The sequence below is a fragment of the Penicillium manginii genome (genome assembly GCF_028828005.1).
Source record: "Penicillium manginii strain IBT 31320 chromosome Unknown utg000011l:1.0-1395921.0:1.0-1396616.0, whole genome shotgun sequence".
In the NCBI taxonomy this organism is placed as follows: domain Eukaryota; kingdom Fungi; phylum Ascomycota; class Eurotiomycetes; order Eurotiales; family Aspergillaceae; genus Penicillium; species Penicillium manginii.
This window is the reverse complement of record NW_026643112.1, coordinates 166,233-185,830: the sequence shown is the minus strand read 5'-3', so window position 1 is coordinate 185,830 and position 19,598 is coordinate 166,233. Positions and strand designations below refer to the sequence as shown.

General features: G+C 46.5%; 8 protein-coding genes across 8 annotated transcripts; 3 read left to right on the top strand and 5 right to left on the bottom strand.

Moving 5' to 3' along the window:
• Positions 1-88: 88 nt before the first annotated feature.
• N7533_013335 (uncharacterized protein) lies at positions 89-2,041 on the top strand (the record flags this gene model as incomplete). The annotated part of the gene is made up of 1 exon (XM_057109985.1): positions 89-2,041. One exon carries the CDS (start codon positions 89-91, stop codon positions 2,039-2,041), a length of 1,953 nt encoding a protein of 650 aa, XP_056952687.1.
• Positions 2,042-2,371: 330 nt separating this feature from the next.
• On the bottom strand, positions 2,372-3,865 carry N7533_013334 (FAD-binding oxidoreductase; the record flags this gene model as incomplete). Its single annotated transcript, XM_057109984.1, has 3 exons — positions 2,372-3,195; positions 3,259-3,382; positions 3,440-3,865. 3 exons carry the CDS (start codon positions 3,863-3,865, stop codon positions 2,372-2,374), a joined length of 1,374 nt encoding a protein of 457 aa, XP_056952686.1.
• A 1,432-nt stretch (positions 3,866-5,297) lies between these two features.
• Positions 5,298-6,444, bottom strand: N7533_013333 (hydroxyacyl-thioester dehydratase HTD2; the record flags this gene model as incomplete). The annotated part of the gene is made up of 2 exons (XM_057109983.1): positions 5,298-5,805; positions 5,876-6,444. 2 exons carry the CDS (start codon positions 6,442-6,444, stop codon positions 5,298-5,300), a joined length of 1,077 nt encoding a protein of 358 aa, XP_056952685.1.
• A 2,615-nt stretch (positions 6,445-9,059) lies between these two features.
• On the top strand, positions 9,060-10,006 carry N7533_013332 (carbonic anhydrase family protein; the record flags this gene model as incomplete). Its single annotated transcript, XM_057109982.1, has 2 exons — positions 9,060-9,504; positions 9,594-10,006. The coding sequence occupies 2 exons, from the start codon at positions 9,060-9,062 to the stop codon at positions 10,004-10,006; spliced, it is 858 nt and encodes a 285-aa protein (XP_056952684.1).
• Positions 10,007-11,385: 1,379 nt separating this feature from the next.
• On the bottom strand, positions 11,386-12,972 carry N7533_013331 (uncharacterized protein; the record flags this gene model as incomplete). The annotated part of the gene is made up of 3 exons (XM_057109981.1): positions 11,386-11,586; positions 11,642-12,049; positions 12,106-12,972. The coding sequence occupies 3 exons, from the start codon at positions 12,970-12,972 to the stop codon at positions 11,386-11,388; spliced, it is 1,476 nt and encodes a 491-aa protein (XP_056952683.1).
• A 618-nt stretch (positions 12,973-13,590) lies between these two features.
• Positions 13,591-15,057, top strand: N7533_013330 (M20 family metallopeptidase; the record flags this gene model as incomplete). The annotated part of the gene is made up of 5 exons (XM_057109980.1): positions 13,591-13,662; positions 13,722-14,104; positions 14,158-14,550; positions 14,612-14,739; positions 14,825-15,057. 5 exons carry the CDS (start codon positions 13,591-13,593, stop codon positions 15,055-15,057), a joined length of 1,209 nt encoding a protein of 402 aa, XP_056952682.1.
• Positions 15,058-15,942: 885 nt separating this feature from the next.
• Positions 15,943-16,731, bottom strand: N7533_013329 (Zn(II)2Cys6 transcription factor; the record flags this gene model as incomplete). Its single annotated transcript, XM_057109979.1, has 1 exon — positions 15,943-16,731. The coding sequence occupies one exon, from the start codon at positions 16,729-16,731 to the stop codon at positions 15,943-15,945; it is 789 nt and encodes a 262-aa protein (XP_056952681.1).
• A 1,429-nt stretch (positions 16,732-18,160) lies between these two features.
• On the bottom strand, positions 18,161-19,405 carry N7533_013328 (FAD-dependent oxidoreductase; the record flags this gene model as incomplete). The annotated part of the gene is made up of 1 exon (XM_057109978.1): positions 18,161-19,405. The coding sequence occupies one exon, from the start codon at positions 19,403-19,405 to the stop codon at positions 18,161-18,163; it is 1,245 nt and encodes a 414-aa protein (XP_056952680.1).
• Between the last annotated feature and the right edge of the window lie 193 nt (positions 19,406-19,598).

Sequence of the window (19,598 nt, the reverse complement as noted above, 5' to 3'; positions counted from 1 at the left end):
TCGAACTCCCCGCGACGTTCAATTGCAGTCCAAATCCCCCAGAAATATTATGATTAAGATCAAGAGATTGTCTGGATACTGAAGTTACATGGCTAATTCTCGCCCTCTCCCGCTCGCCGAAGAGTGGAAAGACCCGGAGTCGTACGTCAAGGAGTTGCTGAACTTTGCGACATCGTCTATTCTATTTATGAACCTCTGTGGTGGAGTGCATATCCTCGACTTTCTGACGCGAAAACCTGACCTCTATTCGACTGTGCTTCCGGCTGAGTGGAGGGAGTTTTTCGAGTATCACGATGTTCATGAAGTTCTCCATCTTCTTTTGCATGAGAACATTGAACCACTGCGGGGCCCTCAAGATGACGAGAATGATGATGATCAAACCTGGAACGGTGGCGCGCGTCCTCCTCAAAGTCTGCTAGACTACATTCACAATATTCGCCGGCTGAGTCTGCGGCGAGAGTTCGATGTACCACCGCCTTCCATGAGAACTCCGCTTCCATATAAGACTACCGTTGGTATGAACAAAAAGAAACTCCATGAAGTTGAATTCTTCTCCCGTCACGTCGCTTCGCTGTCGGATGTGGTGAATGAGCGTCGGGGTGAGCCTATATCCCATATTGTCGATTTTGGATCTGGCCAGAACTATTTAGGTCGGACGCTAGCTAGCTCGCCTTACCACAAGCACATTATTGCAATTGAAAGACATCATCACAACATCAGTGGCGCCCAGGGAATGGATGTCCACGCTATGCTAGCGAAAAAGAAAGAAAAAAAGGTATTTGTGCATAAGCGCAAGACTTCTTGCAACGACTGCGATGGCAAACCGGAGGTTGCAGATTCTGGCGAGACCCCAACATCACCGCCACATCCAGAACTGCCACAACCTTCAATCGATACACTTTCCGCGCCGGATACTGCTGTGGAAAAAGAAGAAATAACTACATTCAAAATGTTGGGCGAAATGGATTTGGGTCCCAACGAATTGCGAGCTTCTTCATCGAAAAAGCAGTCGCAGCAACAAAAGCTCGAGGAGGCTGAAGTCGACACCCGCGGCAAGCTCAGTTATATTGAACATGACATCTCCGATGGATACCTGGAACCGATAATCAACCATGTGGTGCACCCATCCCAGGTGTCGACTCCCAATCAAACACAAGACTCGAATGAAACTTCAATCACGGTCAACGTGGACGAAGAACAACCGAGCGACGCTCGTGTTATGGTTGTCTCTCTCCATTCATGCGGTAATCTGTTACATCACGGTGTACGATCCCTGGTCCTAAACCCATCAGTTGTGGCTGTTGCCATGATCGGTTGCTGTTACAACCTCATGACCGAGCGACTGGGGCCTGCAACTAATACACTTCCAATTCTCCGCTCCCTCCATCCACGATTAAACCAAACTGGAAATTCGTATGATCCACACGGATTCCCTATGTCTCAGCGCTTCGAAACATATGAAAGTGAAGGCACTACTGGAATGAAGCTCAATATAACCGCTCGAATGATGGCCGTCCAAGCGCCCTACAACTGGGGTCGCGAAGAAAGTGAAGGATTCTTTACCCGCCATTTCTTCCGCGCTCTGTTCCAGCGTGTACTCGTCGACAGAGGTGTTGTGCCCCAACCCGGTATCCCTAAGGATCTTTACAATGATGCCGGCGAGCCCATCGATAGGCCCCCACCGCTCATTCTTGGATCTTTGCGCAAGTCGGCTTTCACGTCATTTACTGCGTACGTACGAACTGCTACCGTTCGGCTGAGCCGCGATCCTCATCATGGTACGAAGATTCAGGAGCACATTTGCACCATGACCGATGATGAGCTTGATCGCTACGAAAAAGAATATCAGTATGCCCGGAAAAACCTGAGCATGGTATGGAGTCTTATGGCTTTCAGTGCACAAGTCGTCGAGGCTATTATTGTGACAGACCGATGGCAGTTTTTACGCGAACACGATTCGGTCAAGGAATGCTGGGTAGAGCCGGTTTTCGACTACTCCATTAGTCCTCGCAACCTGGCTGTGATTGGTATCAAGGCATGATTGCGATTTCTTTACTACAATATTTTACCTTCTATACGTAGAGTCAATGAGGAATACCTCGAATGATTGGGCTGCAAACACCTACATCCGAAGAATCGCATACAGAACAGTTTTGAGCACCGAATTCACGAAGAAAAACAATGACAAGAAATGATACACTGATCTCGCATTCATACTTCTGCTCCCAAATCTATTTTCGACCAACACAAAAATTGTAAACAAACACCTGAGTCGTCTATGCGAACTGAAATACCCTGAAATCCCTACCCGGCCGAAAATGATACTTAAATTCAATTGAGCTCTGACTTGGGCACTTACCTCTTATTAGCATCACAACTTCCACTCATGAACATTGGCCAAGCCATTTACTCCCGACATGTCCTCGTGATCTAGATACCCGCATATTCTGCCCTGGGGATCCCGCTTGCGGCGAATATCCATCAATCGCTTAGCGTTATCGTCGGCCCAGAACTTTGTTCGTCGAACTTGGAAGTCTGAGTCTCCCAAGTAGGCGCCTACTGAATGACGCTCAACCTTCTCCATCACATTCTTCACCCATGCACGGCAGCGATTGTCGTCGGACTCGTCCTCCCACACCGTATATAACGCGAAATAGTGGTCAGATTGCATGCTCAGGGCCATGTCTGGCAGTTCTCTTCGGCTGCAGGGGTTCATCGCATACCACAACGCGAAAGCCTTGCGATGTGGAAGCGTCGTGAACGCCTCCTCCAAAACACTTGGGACGTCCGCATCGTTGTCGATGTAGGCATTGTCGGTGCAGTAGCGGTGTTTCTCCGGGTTTGCTCTAGCTTGGTTGTTGTATTGGTTATCAAGGCTGTCTTCCATACAGAACCACTCGCTAGTTGTCCCAGCTGGTCTGGTTTCTTGAGCCGGTCTTAGTGCTCTTTCTGCTTCTTCGGGGCTATGCTTCATGGTGACAAATAGAATGAAGAGCGAAAGCTCATCTTGCCCCTCGGGGTATTGTGCGACTGCCACAATCTCCGTGTCACTATCGAAAGAAGGAGAAATAGAGATGATCCATTTGAAAACTTCGTGATAATGACTGATTGGATACAGATAGCCCGATGATCGAAAGCCCTTCCCTGGGTACGGGATCAAATTGAGATGGAACTTGGTCACAACACCGGGGAATCCTGGCTTCTACGTCAGTCACCGTCCAAGTCGTCCCCGAATTCTATCTGGCATTCATCACTTACCTGGACCGGCCCCACGGGCTGCCCAATATAGATCTGAGTTTTCAGAGGCATTACAGTGAAGCAAGTCGCCATCCGCAGTGACCACATCGAGTCCCTGGACCTTTTCGCAAGCCCAGCCCCAGTTCTGAAGTCTGTTAGTACAAACATGTAGGTGGCTTCGATGTAATCAAGGCTCTCTCACCTTGCAATTCCACCCCATTCCGCCCTGGAGTAAGAATCCCCCAAGGCCGACGTCTGGGCAATGGCCTCCAGGAAACATGAGTCCATGTTTGTTCAGCTCGCCGTTCACTTCACGACCTGTCATGCTAGTTGAAACACGCGCGATATGATTCTCCGTATCCACCTCGATTTCTTTGTAGTCCCCCAGATCAATCAGGATAGAGTTCTCGCGAACACTCCAAGCTGCCCAGGAATGGCCTCCAGACCGCACAGCCACGCGACAATTTCGCTCTTTGGCCAGTTTGACGGCAGCAATAATATCCTCTTCAGAAGAAGCCTTGACAACTGCCAGTGGGAATCGGTCTGGTCGGCGGTGATTGAAGACACGGCCGACGCGGGCATCTTCGTAGGTGGCAGCATCTGCCTCTTCTTTCCAAACGATATACATAGTTCGTGACTTGCTGAGAAGTTGAGTTGTTTGTATCAGTCATAGGTTCAACATTCTGCAGTGGTATCTGTATTTGTAGTCCTTGGATGGCGGAGCATCGGATGTCTGGAGAGGGGAGTGTTGAATGATAAGTGGTCCACATCCCGACTCCCGAGAGAGTACTACGTACACATCCAAACCTTAACTAGAAGTTAACTAGCTATAGTTTACTGTTTGTACCCCGCATAATGAAACTTCCCCGCTTGAGTCACCCCACAATCTTGGACAGCCGTGGAATTCAAAATTTCTCGTGATATTGGTGACGGTGCCTTCCTTTCCGCAATATTTCTCAAATAATACCCAACAGTTGCTGAAGAACTTCCGTCCTTTGGTCGCCTGCACACAACTCGAAGCAATATACACACCTGCGTCTCCTCCGAGTCTCCACGCCTTTTGCACGTACAAGTTATGGGCTAACCTGGACGCACCCATTCATTGAGACCGGCCAGACACTTCTGCCTGTCCCCAAAGCTTTGAGCAACTGATCAGCAAGGATATTTCCGACAACTGCTACAACCCGTCGAGGGTACCTTTGAATGATTAATCGCCTCCATACTCCTCTGGATCCCTCTGAGTGGCCCTCCTCTCAATAACCGTCAGCTTGACTTCTTGAGATGCCACGTCATTGCATGCACTCTCAATCACACCTCAATTTCCTCGCAGGTGCTATCATCCACCCTCTCGTTTGCCAACGCCACTAGGCAGTGTACATATGCGTAAGGCGGCCGGAACCAGAATTGATCAACCCAGCGCCCTGCAATATCCTCCCCAAGATGCTACCAAGATTCTACCAAGATGCTACCGAGATTGAATTCTTCGCCGCGTCCTTTAATGCTCCAGTAGATTTCAGTACACCCCTCCACACCCCTCCGATTGTCGACATATGTACGGCCGGTTTCCATCATCAAGGGTTTCTATCAGTGAAGATCTTGTTTTCCGAGATCTACAAGTCTGTGCAAGAGCCGACGTCTTAAAACAGCGACTCATCTGTGACAAAGCACCTTTTGTGTCACCAAATTCGTTCGGATGCGAGCAATGCACATTGACAGCGTTTTTATCGTCACCCGTATTTTGCGCGTACTCAAGCCGTTGGAGATGTTACTTGATGTTGAGTAGTAGCTCTGTATATTTTAAGCATTGGTCCGTTCTAGATACCTAGGTAGTGAAGGGGATATACGTGTGACGGAGCACAGGTTGGAGGTCGCAGAGAAATCACTTAGACCGCGATCCCTGTACTCTGACTTTTCTAGAGGCCGTGAGTTTGATAAGCTTTCTTTTGTTCAGCTGAAGCACTGCCTCGGGCTATTCATATAGTATCGACGCCATTGTGCACCTGAAACAGACGCGGCCCTGGAACACCTTTCCCACCCTTCGCCTGAGGAGATGTTTCTGTTCAGGCGTGAATCTCCGCTTTCATCGCCACGGCATTCCCGGGCCCCACGATCTGCACATGCGACACGCCCTTATCCCCTTCCTCCAGCACCACACGGTACTCATCACCGGCATAGAGTGGGCTAGTAGCCCGGTATGAGATGCGCTGAGGAACTAGCAGGGGTGCCTCTTCAGCTGCCTGTGTCTTGCCTCGAATGTCGCGCCATAGATCCAGGATGGAGATCAGATTCAACGGACCGTGCACGACGATATCCTTGTGGCCTTCAACCTCTCGCGCCCAGGGAAGAGAATAGTGGATCTTGTGTGGATTAAATGTGAGGGCGGAGAAACGGAAGAGCGTGACGGGTGTTTGGAGGAGAGTGCGTGTATGTGTGTTGCCTTCGGTGAGGATGGCTGATGAGGTATGACTCGGGGTGGTCAGATGGGAGGTGCTCGGGGGTAGGGATGATGATTTTCCCGGTGCTGACGAGATTGATGGCGTAGGCAAGGCCTTGCGAAAGACCCAATTTCTGCAGTAGGGAGAAGGACGCGTTAGTTGGGGCTGCAATGTCAGGGCCACTCGGGGGACCAAACACATACCTGCGGTCGATGACAGAGATGCCATTCTCATTGGAAAACTCCTTCTCAACACCCACGACGACCATATCCTCGCCAGTCTTCTTGACGACTTTGGCCTCAGCGCTCAAGACACGCGTTGTCTCGGTCACTTGCTGACCCACGCGTAGTGGGTTGGGTTTGCCCTGGGTATCGTGGGGCCAGGTCACTTCACCCCCAGCCCACATGCGGCGGGTGAAGGGTGATTCCGGATTGTAGGAGGCATCAGTTCCATCGGCACCGAGGTCGGTTTCCAAAAAGTCGGGTGTGAAGTAGACGAGGTGGTAACCTGGTGGGACGGGGGTGTGAGATGAGGCAGCGAGGGCGGGGGTGGTGGGGAATAGCGAGGGACGATTCAAGGTGAGAGTGAGAAGGTTCAGCTGGTTGGCATCGAGAATTTGAGAGCGGGATTGAGGGCCCAAGGATTGAAAGCGTGAGAGGAATGAGGCGGCGACCGATGATGCTGGTAGATGCGGAGATGCGGAGGAGAAGCGGACGGAGCGCAGTTGAAGAAGCCGAGGCAGTCGAGGGCGGAGGATAGGAATAGAGGACATATTGTGCTGTAGCAAACAGGTAATTACCTAGGTACCTCCTAGTGTGTAGTCGAGATACAAGAGAAATATACTGTACCCAGAAAGTATGAATTGAGAGGAGATAAAGGTAGAATAAATGTAAATGTACGGAGGACTAGTAGTAGTAGTAAATGTAAGGAATTGGAGAGTAGCCGGAGTCGGCTGTATGAGTAGTTAGTACTAGTACCTTAGTAGTACTCATAGCCAATTTAGGATTGCTCTATTTGAGTCGTATTATTGTTATTATACCTACCTAGGTAGGCAATGATGGTTATTCTGAATAACTCCAGGGCTAACTAGTAATGTGCATATCCTGATAAATCACGTTGTCTGCCTGAGGCATTGAAATGTAACCATTAACTAACGTAATTCCCAAAACGGCCCGCGCACGCTGTCACGGGAAAATGATATCGGTTGCCGATCACATGATCTAGGGTCATGTGATATGAAAGCGGGAACAGAATCAATACTGAAACCTCCTTCGTCAGCATCAGATAAAGGGATGAACACCTATCGATACAGAACTATTCTCCGTTCAGGAAGGGGGATAATGTGGTAGTATCGGATCGGATTTATATCTGATTCGTATATAATTGCCTCACGAAACGGGGGATTGCTTTGTATTATAAGTAGTGTAATAGGGATTTCGATCTCAACATCGGAGTCAGGTGACTGGTGCCTTAGCAACAAGGCTGCCATTTAGTTTCGGGAGAATAAGTAGCGTTCGTTCCATAGCATCAATAACAATCATACATGTTCCACCCTATGAAATGTCCTACTGAGGCTACTGAGGTTGCGGTATCGATAGACCTTGCCAAAGCCCGGGCCGGGCCGCTAAGGAAGGAAGCCCGAAGCCCGTGACCTACCTATTCAGGAAGGTATGCGATACATAACTTGTCACGGGATTCGAGTATACAGCACCCCAGACGTTCGACGTCGATCCGCACTTGAATCCCCTTCGAGCTACCTGTATATCGAGATCCACTCGAACCCTAGTGTACTTAAGATCCCACAATTATTCAGAATTCTTGATCTCTTCAAGAATCAGTCTGTGTATCAACTGTCTGATCTGACCTCTACCATCTGATACCCTTGCCTAGTCACAGGTCTCTAGCCTGACAACTTAGTAACCATTACAACCAAGGGACAGCCAATTTTCAGAGAGAGTAGTATATAGTAGGGATTTCTAGTCTTAACATCAGTATCCTAGAGTTATGTGATTGAGGCCTTAGTAACAAAACTATCGTTTTATTTTACAAGAATAAGTAGTATTTATTTGATAGTATTAATCAGAATAACACATGTTCCCCCTTATAAAATATTCTACTTAGGTTGCTAAGGTTGCTATATCGTTATACTACCTATGAAAGGTTCTGTTATTCGCTCTATCGTCCCTCTATAACGCCACGTTTTGTCTGCTACTCTCCTGCACTCTGTGAGTGTGGTGGTTTTTTCCTCTTATGATCGACCCGTCTGCTTGACAGACAGCCAGCGAGCATTCCTATCTTTCAATATCTACTTTAAGTCTCCTTCCTCAGTAGTATAGTACCTAGTTAGCTAAAAATAATAGATCAATTCTACTATATATAAGGAATTAAATATACTCTTTAATAAAGAGCTTAGTAAATAGTTCTATATTAAGAAACTACAAAAGAAGACTTATAAAAAATATTATTACAACTTTATAAAGATAGAGAAGCTTAAGAGGAAGATTTATAGATCTATTTCCTACTTTTATCAGGTAGAGCATAACCTCTATCCTTAGTAGGACTCTTTTATAGTTTATCTACTCTATGTTAGTAATAGTATCTTATAGATACTAGTTGGTACCCGTGTCAGTGTTTTTTTTTTCTTACTGATAGCAGGTCATAGGTACTCTAAATTATCCATAGTCTTTCATAATTTGACTATATTTAATTCTACCTATCCTAGTAAACCTAGTCATTAATATAGCCAAAAGTTTAGTGTAGAATTTCTATAGGGTCAATACAGCCATAATATAGTCAAATATGGCCTAAATCTTTTTGCCCTACTTATGGGCGGGTTAGGGCGATTTGGGCATGCTCATGGGTCTGCACAGGTCTAATCCTATTCATCCTAAGTCTTTACAATAAATGTATTACAATATGGTGGGGGATCATCTGTAGCACAAGACAGGGCACATGTTGCCTATCATCCTTAGATATTCGCTCTAAGAATGGCAATACTCATTAGGAACTCCTTAGTATTAATGATGTGACTTTATCTGAAAATTGTGCGGTAGAGAAAAGCTCTAAATCTCAGCTAAACGTGAGGTGTAACCATAGAAAGCCCTAGCCTCAGCCGTGTAACATGTTCAAACCTTACATCCCAGGTTACACAAGTTTTTTCAGGTCACTGTAGTTCAAGCCTCTACTAATCCCTTCTCCCTTGCTTCCCTCAATAGTGCATGTAGATCTATCTGATGCACATTATGCGTGCATTGGGATAGTTCAGTCAATCGATGATCATTATTTCATAAGCGTGATCGTAACTGGATATAATAACCTGGTTCCCTGCTGCAGTTTCGGATATTCTAAGAAAGATTCTATCAATAACCACGACTACCGAACACAAACATGATGAGAATCTTTCATTGTGTCTTTTCTCTACTTATAACGGCTACGGCATCGTACATTGATGATTTTGATGATGAATTAAGCAGTGTCAGTCTGGTTCATGGCCCCAATTTTAACTATACTTGTCTTGGTGGTCCATTGAATTGGTATGGCTTGGACATGAAACATAACGCGCTCTGTGCATCAGGTCGATACCAATCGCCAATAAACATTGACTCCAACATACATATTGGAGCTGGAGGTATCGGGATGCAAATTCCACCAATCGACACCGCCCACTTTGAGAACTTGGGCTCTACTGTTGAGGTTGCTCTATCTCAAGGGCGACTATTCACCCCGACCGGTCGTTACGCTCTAAAACAATTTCACTTTCATACCCCTAGTGAGCATCGTATTAATGAAGAGTACTATCCCCTGGAAGTCCACTTTGTCTTCAAAGACCCTGGTAAGCATCCCATCGCGATATTTCGTTTTTCGTTGACTATCATCGATACTTTCTGGTGCTAGACGATTTGACTGACATGATATTATCAGCGGGCCGCGTCGCTGTCGTTGGCTTTGTATTTGAATTGATCGAGGCTGGATCGGGAGATGCTCTTTTCGAAAATATATTGTCCCGAGTTCATAGGATCGCCTCTCCTGGCACCTCTGTTAGAGTTTTTCGCTTAAGCTTCGGTCATCTCGCCGGGCACCTCGAAAGCAACCCTATCTACCAGTACTCTGGCTCTCTTACCACGCCGCCGTGCACTGAAAATGTGGCCTGGTATATCAGTTCTGAGCCTATATCTTTGAGTGTGAAGAATTTCAATGCTATCAAGCACGTGCTAAAGTTCAACTCTCGCTATACCCAGAACATTCCCGGTGAGAGTAACTTACTTGAGGTGGCTGCGTCGGAATTGCATCCAATCACTCATGAGGTCAAGCCCGTACAACACGAATTGAAATAAAGCCATGAATGGGAAGTTTGAAGGCTATTTGCTCCGGAAAAGTGGCACGGTGCAAATCGGACCGAGGCCAAAGTCGATACCCTAGAGGTTGAACGAGCTTAGTGCGGATATTCTAGATCAGAGCAGGGAAAATAAAGTCGTATCAAGAACTCACAACTTGAGGATATAACAATTTTCACAGAGCCGTGCTTAGTATGCGCTTCTTGTGTATTCTGCGCTTAGAATTAGCCCTGTAATAGGTGTATTTCAGAGTGCGAGGATGCTTAGATACTTACAGGGATCAAGATACGACGTAGCGAATCAGGCAAAGGAATATAGTAGCGGTTCGACAAAAGTAATAGCTCCAGGAAGAAGGAAGCGGAGATGAAAGCCAGATACAATGTAGCCAGTGGATGCCTAAGTGGATGCCACACACGTAAGGCATCCACGACAATGGTGACGACCTAGTCGTTACAAAAAGTAGTAGTTCTAAAGGATGGACTCCGCCATTTTAGGGGCTTAAATTTACAGGTATCGCTGTTAGATTCTGACTGAACTATAGTGATTTCACAGTCTGTAAGAATTTCAGTGCGTATGAAACTTGAGGTAGATATACAGAAATTAATAATAGTACCTTAGTAGTACTCATAGTCAATACAGGATTGCTCTGTTCGAGTAGTATCATTGGTATTATACCTACCTAGGTAGGCAATGATAGTTATTATGGTTGACTCCAGGGCTTTACTGAGGTAGTTACTAGCAATGTGCATACCGACTGCTCTTGTGCGGAAGCGATTGAAGTCGAGTCTCGACTGTCTATTCGATGGCTTGCCATCGTGATCCATCTTTTCGTAACCCTCGGTACAGGACTAGGCCGAGAAAGCAATGCACTGAAGCTGTAATAGACAGAATAGCGGCTTAAATTTTAGTGACGCTTTCATCACAATCGATCTCGCCCGGCCGACATTACATCATTAACTGGCGTACCCTCCTGTCCAGGTCCGCTGTCTAGCATAACCACCGAGTCACAGTAGCCGCAAATTGCGGGGAGACAGGAAACCGGTCTGAGCTTGGGAGATGTCGGAGACCAACGGTAACTGTGTTGACCGTCCTTATGAGAACGGTACGACAGCACCTAAAACATCAAGCCTAGCCATCACACAAGCCAGTCAATGGTCTAAAAAGTTAGCAACCATAGCGGGATATGGTAAGAGAAATATCATAAAAATTACTACCAACAAGTAAAAGGTTCATGAGAAGTTTTGTATCTATTGCGTTTTTTTCGAAGTAGAAAACCCATGGAGTGGAGGCTATAAGTACCCCTCCTCGTCCAACTGATCGGTCCAATCAAATTTGATTGCAAATTCTTCCCCGTCAAATCCAATCGTACAAGCCATACTTTACACCAGATAGCGAAACCTCGGGTTTTCCTTGTCGGTCTTGTTGATAAATGTCTCTGGTCTCTCTTCTTCAGTAAATACTTCAGAGTCGGTGTCACTGTGTCTGGAGCGTTTCTGATTCTCGAGCACATAATACGTAAACAAGATCCCCAGAAACAGTATTCCTAGGCAGAATCCTGCAATAGTGGAGCTCACACCGGTCTTGTAATTTTCGTCAGCAAAGCTGTATTATTGGTAGAGAAGATGGCAATCTTACAATAAAAACTGGGGCCTGTGAGCTCAGATATAATTGCGGTCCAACGATATTCCCAGCACTGTACGCAAAGAACAGCATGGCATTAACAGTAGACTTTTTTGTGAAGCCTCCAACATTGGACGCAATAAGGCTCAATGACATTGGAGTATTTGAAGCGAAGACAGCAGCCAAATATGTTCCGCCTAGTCGACCATATGCATTGGTATGATCTAGAGCGTAGATTAGGACCATACCAATCAAGGATAGGGCGCAAGCACAAGCCATCAAGAGCAAGCGAGATGTTTTGAACATCGAAGCCATTATCGACATGACTACCAATACAGCGAGTTGACAGCCGCCAATAGGAATTTGCAGCAGTAAGGTTTGGAATGAACCAAAGCCAAAACCATTAATAAGCAGACTGTTGAACTAAATTTATGTCATTAAAGGAACATTCAGGTATTAGGTAAGGTGTCTCAACTCACTGTAGTGATTCCCCCATTGCAGATATTGACAGAGAAGGTATACATTACTAACAACCAGGCTTGTGGGTCTTTCAAAGACTCTAAGACTTGATACATCTGGAAGTCGTTCTCGTCCATTGCGCTCGAAGTATCTTCCAGCGTCCGAAGAACGGCCAACTTTTTCTCCCTGGTGTTGAGGAATCGTGCTTTCGTCGGTGAGTCCGGGAGAAAGGTCCAGAGCAAAACTGAGTAAGCAGCTGTAACAGCTCCAAGTACAAGAAAAAGTACCCTCCAGTTGGCCAGAGGAGAGTGAATATGCTCTATACCATAACTGACAAGGCCACCAATGATATTCGCAATACAATTCCCAGCAAACCAAAGCCCTTGACGCAGTGGCTGTTCATCACGCCGATAGAACATGGCCACAATGAGAGCGAATCCCGGTGCGACGGCAGCTTCTGCGGCTCCAAGTAAAAACCTAACTGTCATAAATCCCCTAAAACTGTTGCAAGCTCCATGACACATAACGATAGCACCCCATAAAAGGGCGGTTACAGCAATGTATTTGCCCAAAGGTAGTCTGACAACAAGCCAAGAGCTCGGCCACGTCCAGAAAAGGTATCCGAAGTAGAAGATAGAGGAGGTCCAACTGTATTGCGATCCGTGGAGGTTCAGGTCCTGTATCAAGCCGAGTTGCGAGGAGAAATTCAGCGTCAACTTGTCCAGCAGTTGCAGCATATAACATGCACACATGACTGGCATCAGTCTAAGGTCAAGCTTTCGTAGGAGTTTCGAATTTTCCTCTTGTGTAGGCTGCAGCTCCAAAATGTCTGCGACTTGAATATCCGAGCCATGGGGCTTTTGCTCTGGTTTGTCTGTCTTCGCCATTTTCCTCCTAATGCCAGGATTGATTTCAAGCGGAAAAAGTATTGTGGAAGAATTTAGCGTCTTTGGGTATTTCTCTTTTGATTCAGAGTCCCGGTCGCTTTATAACAATGCTCGCATAGCCCCTCTTCTGCGCTCATTCCTCTAATCAAAACGATGCCCAGCTGGACCGAAGCTAATTCTGCTGCTCTGCAAGCCAAAGTTCGTTCTCATATTGGCTCTAGAAGGCGGGGTACCAACTTCATTGTCTGAGTATCAATTGTTCTGTTCGATAATTTAGATTCAGCAGGGCTTTCTTGAACTTGCCTTGTGCCGATTGGCTGAGGTGATCAGGACTCTTGACCAGGGATCTAAGGTCGTAGTGAGGGGTTCGCTTAAGATTTTCGTGATGCCGATTGGCTGGCATGACTGGGGCTCCTCAAATAGGCGCATCGTGATTGGGTTAGATGTCACGGCTCATCATCCAATCGGCATTGGGTAGTGGGATCTTGTCCTGTTTTGACTGATAGCAATGGAATTCCCGGTGGAAAGGAATAAGTATTTAATGCCCTGGTCAAGGATCTCCCAGAAATAATTTCCTATACTGAGAGATCATAATTTTTGCTTGAAAGAAAGAAGAAAATGCCAGGTCCAGAGGAAATTAAGTCGAGCATTGATGCCTTCGTCGAAAAGTCCAGCAAGAGGCTTGGGGAGGTAAACAGAAAGGTAATCTTGTTCCTAAACACAAATGAGAGTCAAACTAAATCTGACAGATTTGGGAAAATCCCGAGCTTGCTTACGAAGAAGTTATCGCACACGATACATTGTGCGCAATCCTCGAAGAGAACGGATTCCAAGTGACTCGCCATGCCCACGGCCTAGACACGTCATTCGAAGCTAGCTTCGGATCTCGTGGTCGTCTGATGATTTTCTGTGCCGAGTACGACGCTTTACCTGACATCGGTCATGCGTGTGGGCATAATCTCATCGGAGTAGCAAGCATGACGGCTTTCCTTGCTCTGGCCTCGGTCTTAAAGGCGACGGGCCAGCCTGGAAGAATCAAAATTCTTGGTACACCTGCTGAGGAACACGGTGGTGGCAAGCTCGATCTCCTTAAGGCTGGTGCTTTTGACGGGGCGGATGCAGCATTAATGTCGTGAGTGCTTCCTCATTTATTATTTTGATTTTTCAGATACTGAGGCCTGAAAGCCACCCAATGCCTCATCATTACTACCATGATAAGCACGGTTCTGTTGGAGCAGCCGGTGCTCGTCTTGTTGCAAAACATTCAAAGCTCGCGGAGTACAAAGGGCGAACTGCTCATCCTGCTGCCAATCCGTGGGATGGCGTCAATGCACTGGACGCAGTTGTTGCTGGATACAACAATGTTTCCCTAATGCGTCAGCAGATGCATCCAGCCCAACGTGTTCATTGTGCTATCATAGATGCTCCAAAGAGAACCAACATAATTGCGGGCCAAACAGCTGTTTCCTGGCAGTGTCGGTCTCCAAAAATGGATGACTTACGGAAGTTGACAGAACGGCTTTGCTCGTGTCTGCATGCTGGAGCCTTGGCCACTGGATGTCAATTGGATCTAAAAGAGTGGGTACCTTTTCCATCATTCCATCATTTGACAGCTGAGGCTAGTCTGACCGATATCTAGTGAGTCCGCTTATTCAGACCTTCTCCTTAACGATACACTTTGCGGACTGTACCAAGACCATATGGCTCGTTATTCTCAGAATGTCCTCAAAGCAGACCCGGAATATATTCAAGCTTCAACAGACTTTGGTAAGTGTTGATTCTTTTTTTGTATTATCGTGTAGTTTGATAATTTATTTTTATGACTGGTAGTCATATACTGATGCGATAATAGGCGACGTGAGCTACGCACTCCCCGCAATCCATGCAATGTTTTGTATCCCAGTCAAGGAAAAAGGGGTTGTCACCCATCATTGGTCCTTCACCGAAGCTGCAGGAACTGATGTCGCTTTCCAAATATGTCTTACGGTTGGGAAATGCCTAGCTCTATCTGCTTGGGATCTTTTGTCAGACGACAGAAAATATGAGGCTGCAGTGGCAGACTGGAAGAATGCAAGGTGTGAATGAATATTCTTCATTTAGCAATCCAGTTGAATCAATCTCAAGAAATTATCGGAGTTGTCCAGCCCAATATTACATGTACCCTCTGATTCATGCATCAACCAAAGAATGTCTGCTGCCCATTTACATGTATTCCACCTTGTGCCTAAGTCTTTCAACCGATGATATGCCCAGTCTCGGTGGATCCTGTCTTTTGTCTCCAAACCGGCAATGAGTAGATACCAGGCAAATCCCAAAGTCGGATCATCGGGATACCACTCATGAATGGTATAGCAAATGCCAAAAAGATCCGATAGGGTCTGTTCGTGACTATCGATGGAAAAAGTACGATGCCGAAAGAGGCGGTGAATAAGAAGAATATTACAATGGTAACCTGCTAAGCCCTCACAGAGAGTTATAAAAGCCCGGCTACGACGAAAATCCTTGGGTGGATTCTTTTGTAGTTCAAACATGTCGTTGAATGCCTAGTTTTTTGGTTAGGAACTTCGTTCAACAGCACGTAAGATTTAACTCAGAATATAAATGGTACCTTTTGGATTATATTTATTTCAGTGTATAAATCTTCCAACTCGGATTCAATGTCTTCTCCTCGAGAATATCGTTGAACAAGCTGCAAAATTCGATATCGAAAGATATAGTCCTGGTGAATAAGTTCCAATGGGCAGTAATTTTCCAGGTCGTCTTGCTGCTGCTCGGTTGGATATCGTTCTCCGTTTATAGATAAGTATGAATGGCGAGAGATTCTGAATAATCTATACAGCTGTGAATCTTCTCCGAGGTTATGAAAGTGATCCATCAGACCGAAACAAAGATTTGCGCCGATACAGCTTGAGTCGAGATACCTGAAGTGCTGTTAGTCGCTCTGAAGTTCAGGAATATGGGGTCAAGCTCCTACAAAATCCATAACAACATCTGGGCGCAAAATGGCGTGAAAGAAGGGTATGCTGATAAATCAATTGAATGATCTGGGCCATATTCAGAAGGTTGACGAAATATATCCAGAAAATTCAAAAGACACTGATTATGTGTCTGTAAGTTAGACAAGGACGAGCCAAATCTCCTTGCATAAGCGATAACTAGGAACAGAGCCCCAAGGATAGCTTCCATATTGTTTGATTTGCATGTCAGATTATTGACGGCATCTGCGATGCATTCCAAGGCTAGGCTGTAATAGAACTTGCCCTTGTATTGAGCATGAGGTAGCTCTAAGCTTTGGTTCATTTCGCTAGCGGACAACGCCAGGACCGCATACATAACACTGGCCTCCTCCGAAGCTTTGTTCTGGCATATATATCTGAAGTTGCTCCAAGTATATGTCTTCCCTAGAACTTTCACCAATGAAGATCTGGGAAAATACTCTAGATATAGTCTATCCTGACGTGAAAGTAGAATTGAGTTCGCGCATGACATGGGAAGCGGCGGGATATAAGACGAAATCAAGGTCGGCATTTCAAGTCCGAGGTCATTGTTCAAGGAGCATTGGCCAACGCGCGAGGCGTGACCATTTCCTTTGCGGTTCTCAGTGTCATGACTTGCCACGTGTAACAAGGCTCCATCATTTCTATCATAAGTTGGTGCCTCTGGAAGGCTCTTTCCGGGACTCTGGACCTCGAAATGCTCTGTGAGGAATGCATCGGGCGTATTGCCGTTATCTTTACTCCCAGCACTGGGGTAGCTCATTTTGGAAATTGTTGACGTATATGCCGTGTTTTTGCGTCGTCTTCGCAACCTTTGGACGTGTAATCGGGAGTTTGGATCCCACAAGCATTTGATGTTGGCTTTGACACATTGCTGACACGTGGGGCGTCGTTCATCACATTTGATCTTCCGAAGAAGACAGCCAGTGCAGCCTGTACTGGGTTAAAATCCGTATCTCGTACAGGTCAAGGCGGCAGTCTACCTGTCTTGGAGCGTTCCTTATGACTTATCATGATAAATAGCTCGAGGCTATCTTGCAAAGGCGAGATTGGGAATTTATCAGCGACTCAGTAGAGGCAACTTGTATGAATCGCTCTGGGCTATTGGACAGGAACAGAGGACGAAAAACAATCAGTCTCGTTATTGTAGTGACAAATTGGAGCGGGGATAGGAAGGAGCAAACAAAAACGTGATACTAAGGCCTATTATTAGCAATAGGTTATTTCGGTGTTCATGGCAGGAATTGAGAAGATATGCCTCCCCTCTCGACAGGCCCTATTTCCCTCAATCCCCGCCTAATTACCCTTTTTGTTCGGAATGTCACGGACTCACGGCCCCACTCAACTCGTCCCACGTTGTATTTGCGGGACGTTAGTTAACAGATCGCGGTTCTAAGAGCGTCACGTCCCACCAAGAACCAAATCATCAAAATTCTAGAAGCGCAGAGTGAAAATGAAGACGGATTTCTCCAAAATTTTCATCTGCAATACCGACTTCCCTGTATTTATCCAGCAGGTTAGGATATAGTGTAATATGTACAAAAAGGGTAAGTAACTTAGTTCGGCTTTCGGAAAGAGTCTTCACTTTGTGCTTTCAAATAATAATTGTGTTTATGCTCAATTGATGCCGATACTGTTTCTTACTGGTAACAGGCTAGAGAGACTGTTGAGCACTTCCTCTTTCGATGTGGGAAGTGGACCGCACCCCGGACCGAAATGCTGCAAGTTACACACTCACCGACGCAACATATCCTTCATTCTGGGCAGGAAATCGCCTTCGGTGGATCAGAACTGGACGCCGAACCTAGAGGTAGTACGAGCCTCAATATAGTTTGCTGTCGCTACGAGCCGACTCAACGCCGCTTAGCTATGTCGACGGTTCCAAATGACACCCCTCTCCCAAAATAACCCCATCAACCACCTCGTGCCACAAACGGTAGACGCGCTTCAACTGCCGAGAACAGGATTTTGAACACTTGAAGACGCGTCTTCGAGCCAGTCTACTGACAAAATTATCAACCCACGAGGGCGTGCTACGATATTGACAGCTGAGATGAGATATATTCCGAAGAACCATGTAAGAGCTCTAAGGAGGCACGGCATATAATAGGTCATAGTATTGTTAATTTAGTGGTAACTTAACTAGGGTCACGGTTGTGTGCATTTTCAAGAAGTCCCGCCCACTCGCCAGCTCAATGAACTTTATTCAGGACCCGCTGGGCGGCCATTCCATACTTATAAAATATCCATTTCTTTCCCGTAGAGTGGCCGAAATTAATTCGCTCGTGTGAGAAGTCGAACTTATGCTGAAAGCGTGGAATGCTCAACCTGTCGAAGGATGCCATCGCCGCATCCAGTGAATTGCTGTGACAGATCTGTTCTGCCAGGTCCCATCCATCCTTGAGCGCCAAATTTGCACCGACAAATTCGAAGGGGCTGAGGATATGGTTGGCATCGCCGATGAACATCACCCCGTACAGACTAGCATCATGCGCGAACGCCGGCTTTTCCTTTGCGGGTCGGATGAAAGCAGTCTTGGGTATCGTGTTATTTATGACAGTCCCAAAGGGTTCTTTGAGCATGGATGCAGTTTTGAGCACTTCCTGCTTCAATACGATAAATTCTTCCGCAGTGAAGCGGGTTTTCGCGTCGCGTTCAGGTCCTACTGTGCTCAGTGCCCATGCGATTGTCTTGTCATCAAATGGGCTATAGATACAGCAGACCCCTGCGCCCGACGACATTTGAAGACCGTAGTCCTGATCAATGGGCTTGGGAAGCCCCTCGGGGATATAGGAGATGCCGCCGATCTGGGTTGCACCGGCGTATTGGGTCGTCATGTCATGAGGTCGAAAGGAAGCCCGTATACGACTATTGGCACCATCACCCGCAATGAGAAGATCACAATATTGCGTGGATGTCTTCTCATCTCCAGCTTCTGTAATTGAGACGCGAATCCGACCGTTTGACAGACGCTCGGCCGATGTACAGGTTGCTCCCCATGAGAAGATGGTCCTCGTATGTTTGGCCTTCTCCACTAGGATCCGCTTGAGATCCTGACGAGTAATCCGCATCGTTGCGGCTGGTAAGTCTCCATGTGTGGTTGGGTTGATAGATGATAGCCATTTCCAGTTGTCAGACCATACGCGAATGTCACCGCCGTTAAGAGTCGAGTGTTTGCGAACCTCATCTAAGAGTCCCAATTGTTGAATGGCCACTAGCCCATCATTCTGGTCGGCTCCATTGATGCATAGTGTATAGGGTTCACGTTGAATAGACTCATCGCGACCATCCTGCTCGTACAGCAGGACTTCTGGATGGCCTAATGTTGAGCTCTGCCATAGTTGTTCGAGGGCGAGTACAAATGCGAGGCTCGCGAAGCCACCACCCGCCACGATAATTCTTTTCCCTGCAAGAAATCCACCGGGTTGTACAGTCATCTTGCAATCAAATTTGACAGGGTGTTTATTTAAAATGGGGAGCTGCCCAGGTGCTCAAGCGACGGCGAAAGATATATGAGATCTTGAGTCGTTGCGCTACCAGTTCTCCGAGTCTGTGATTCCAACTTGATGGTAAATGATTGCAAATTACATACCTGGATTTCTTCATCACTGGCCTGCTTCTGATGACCGT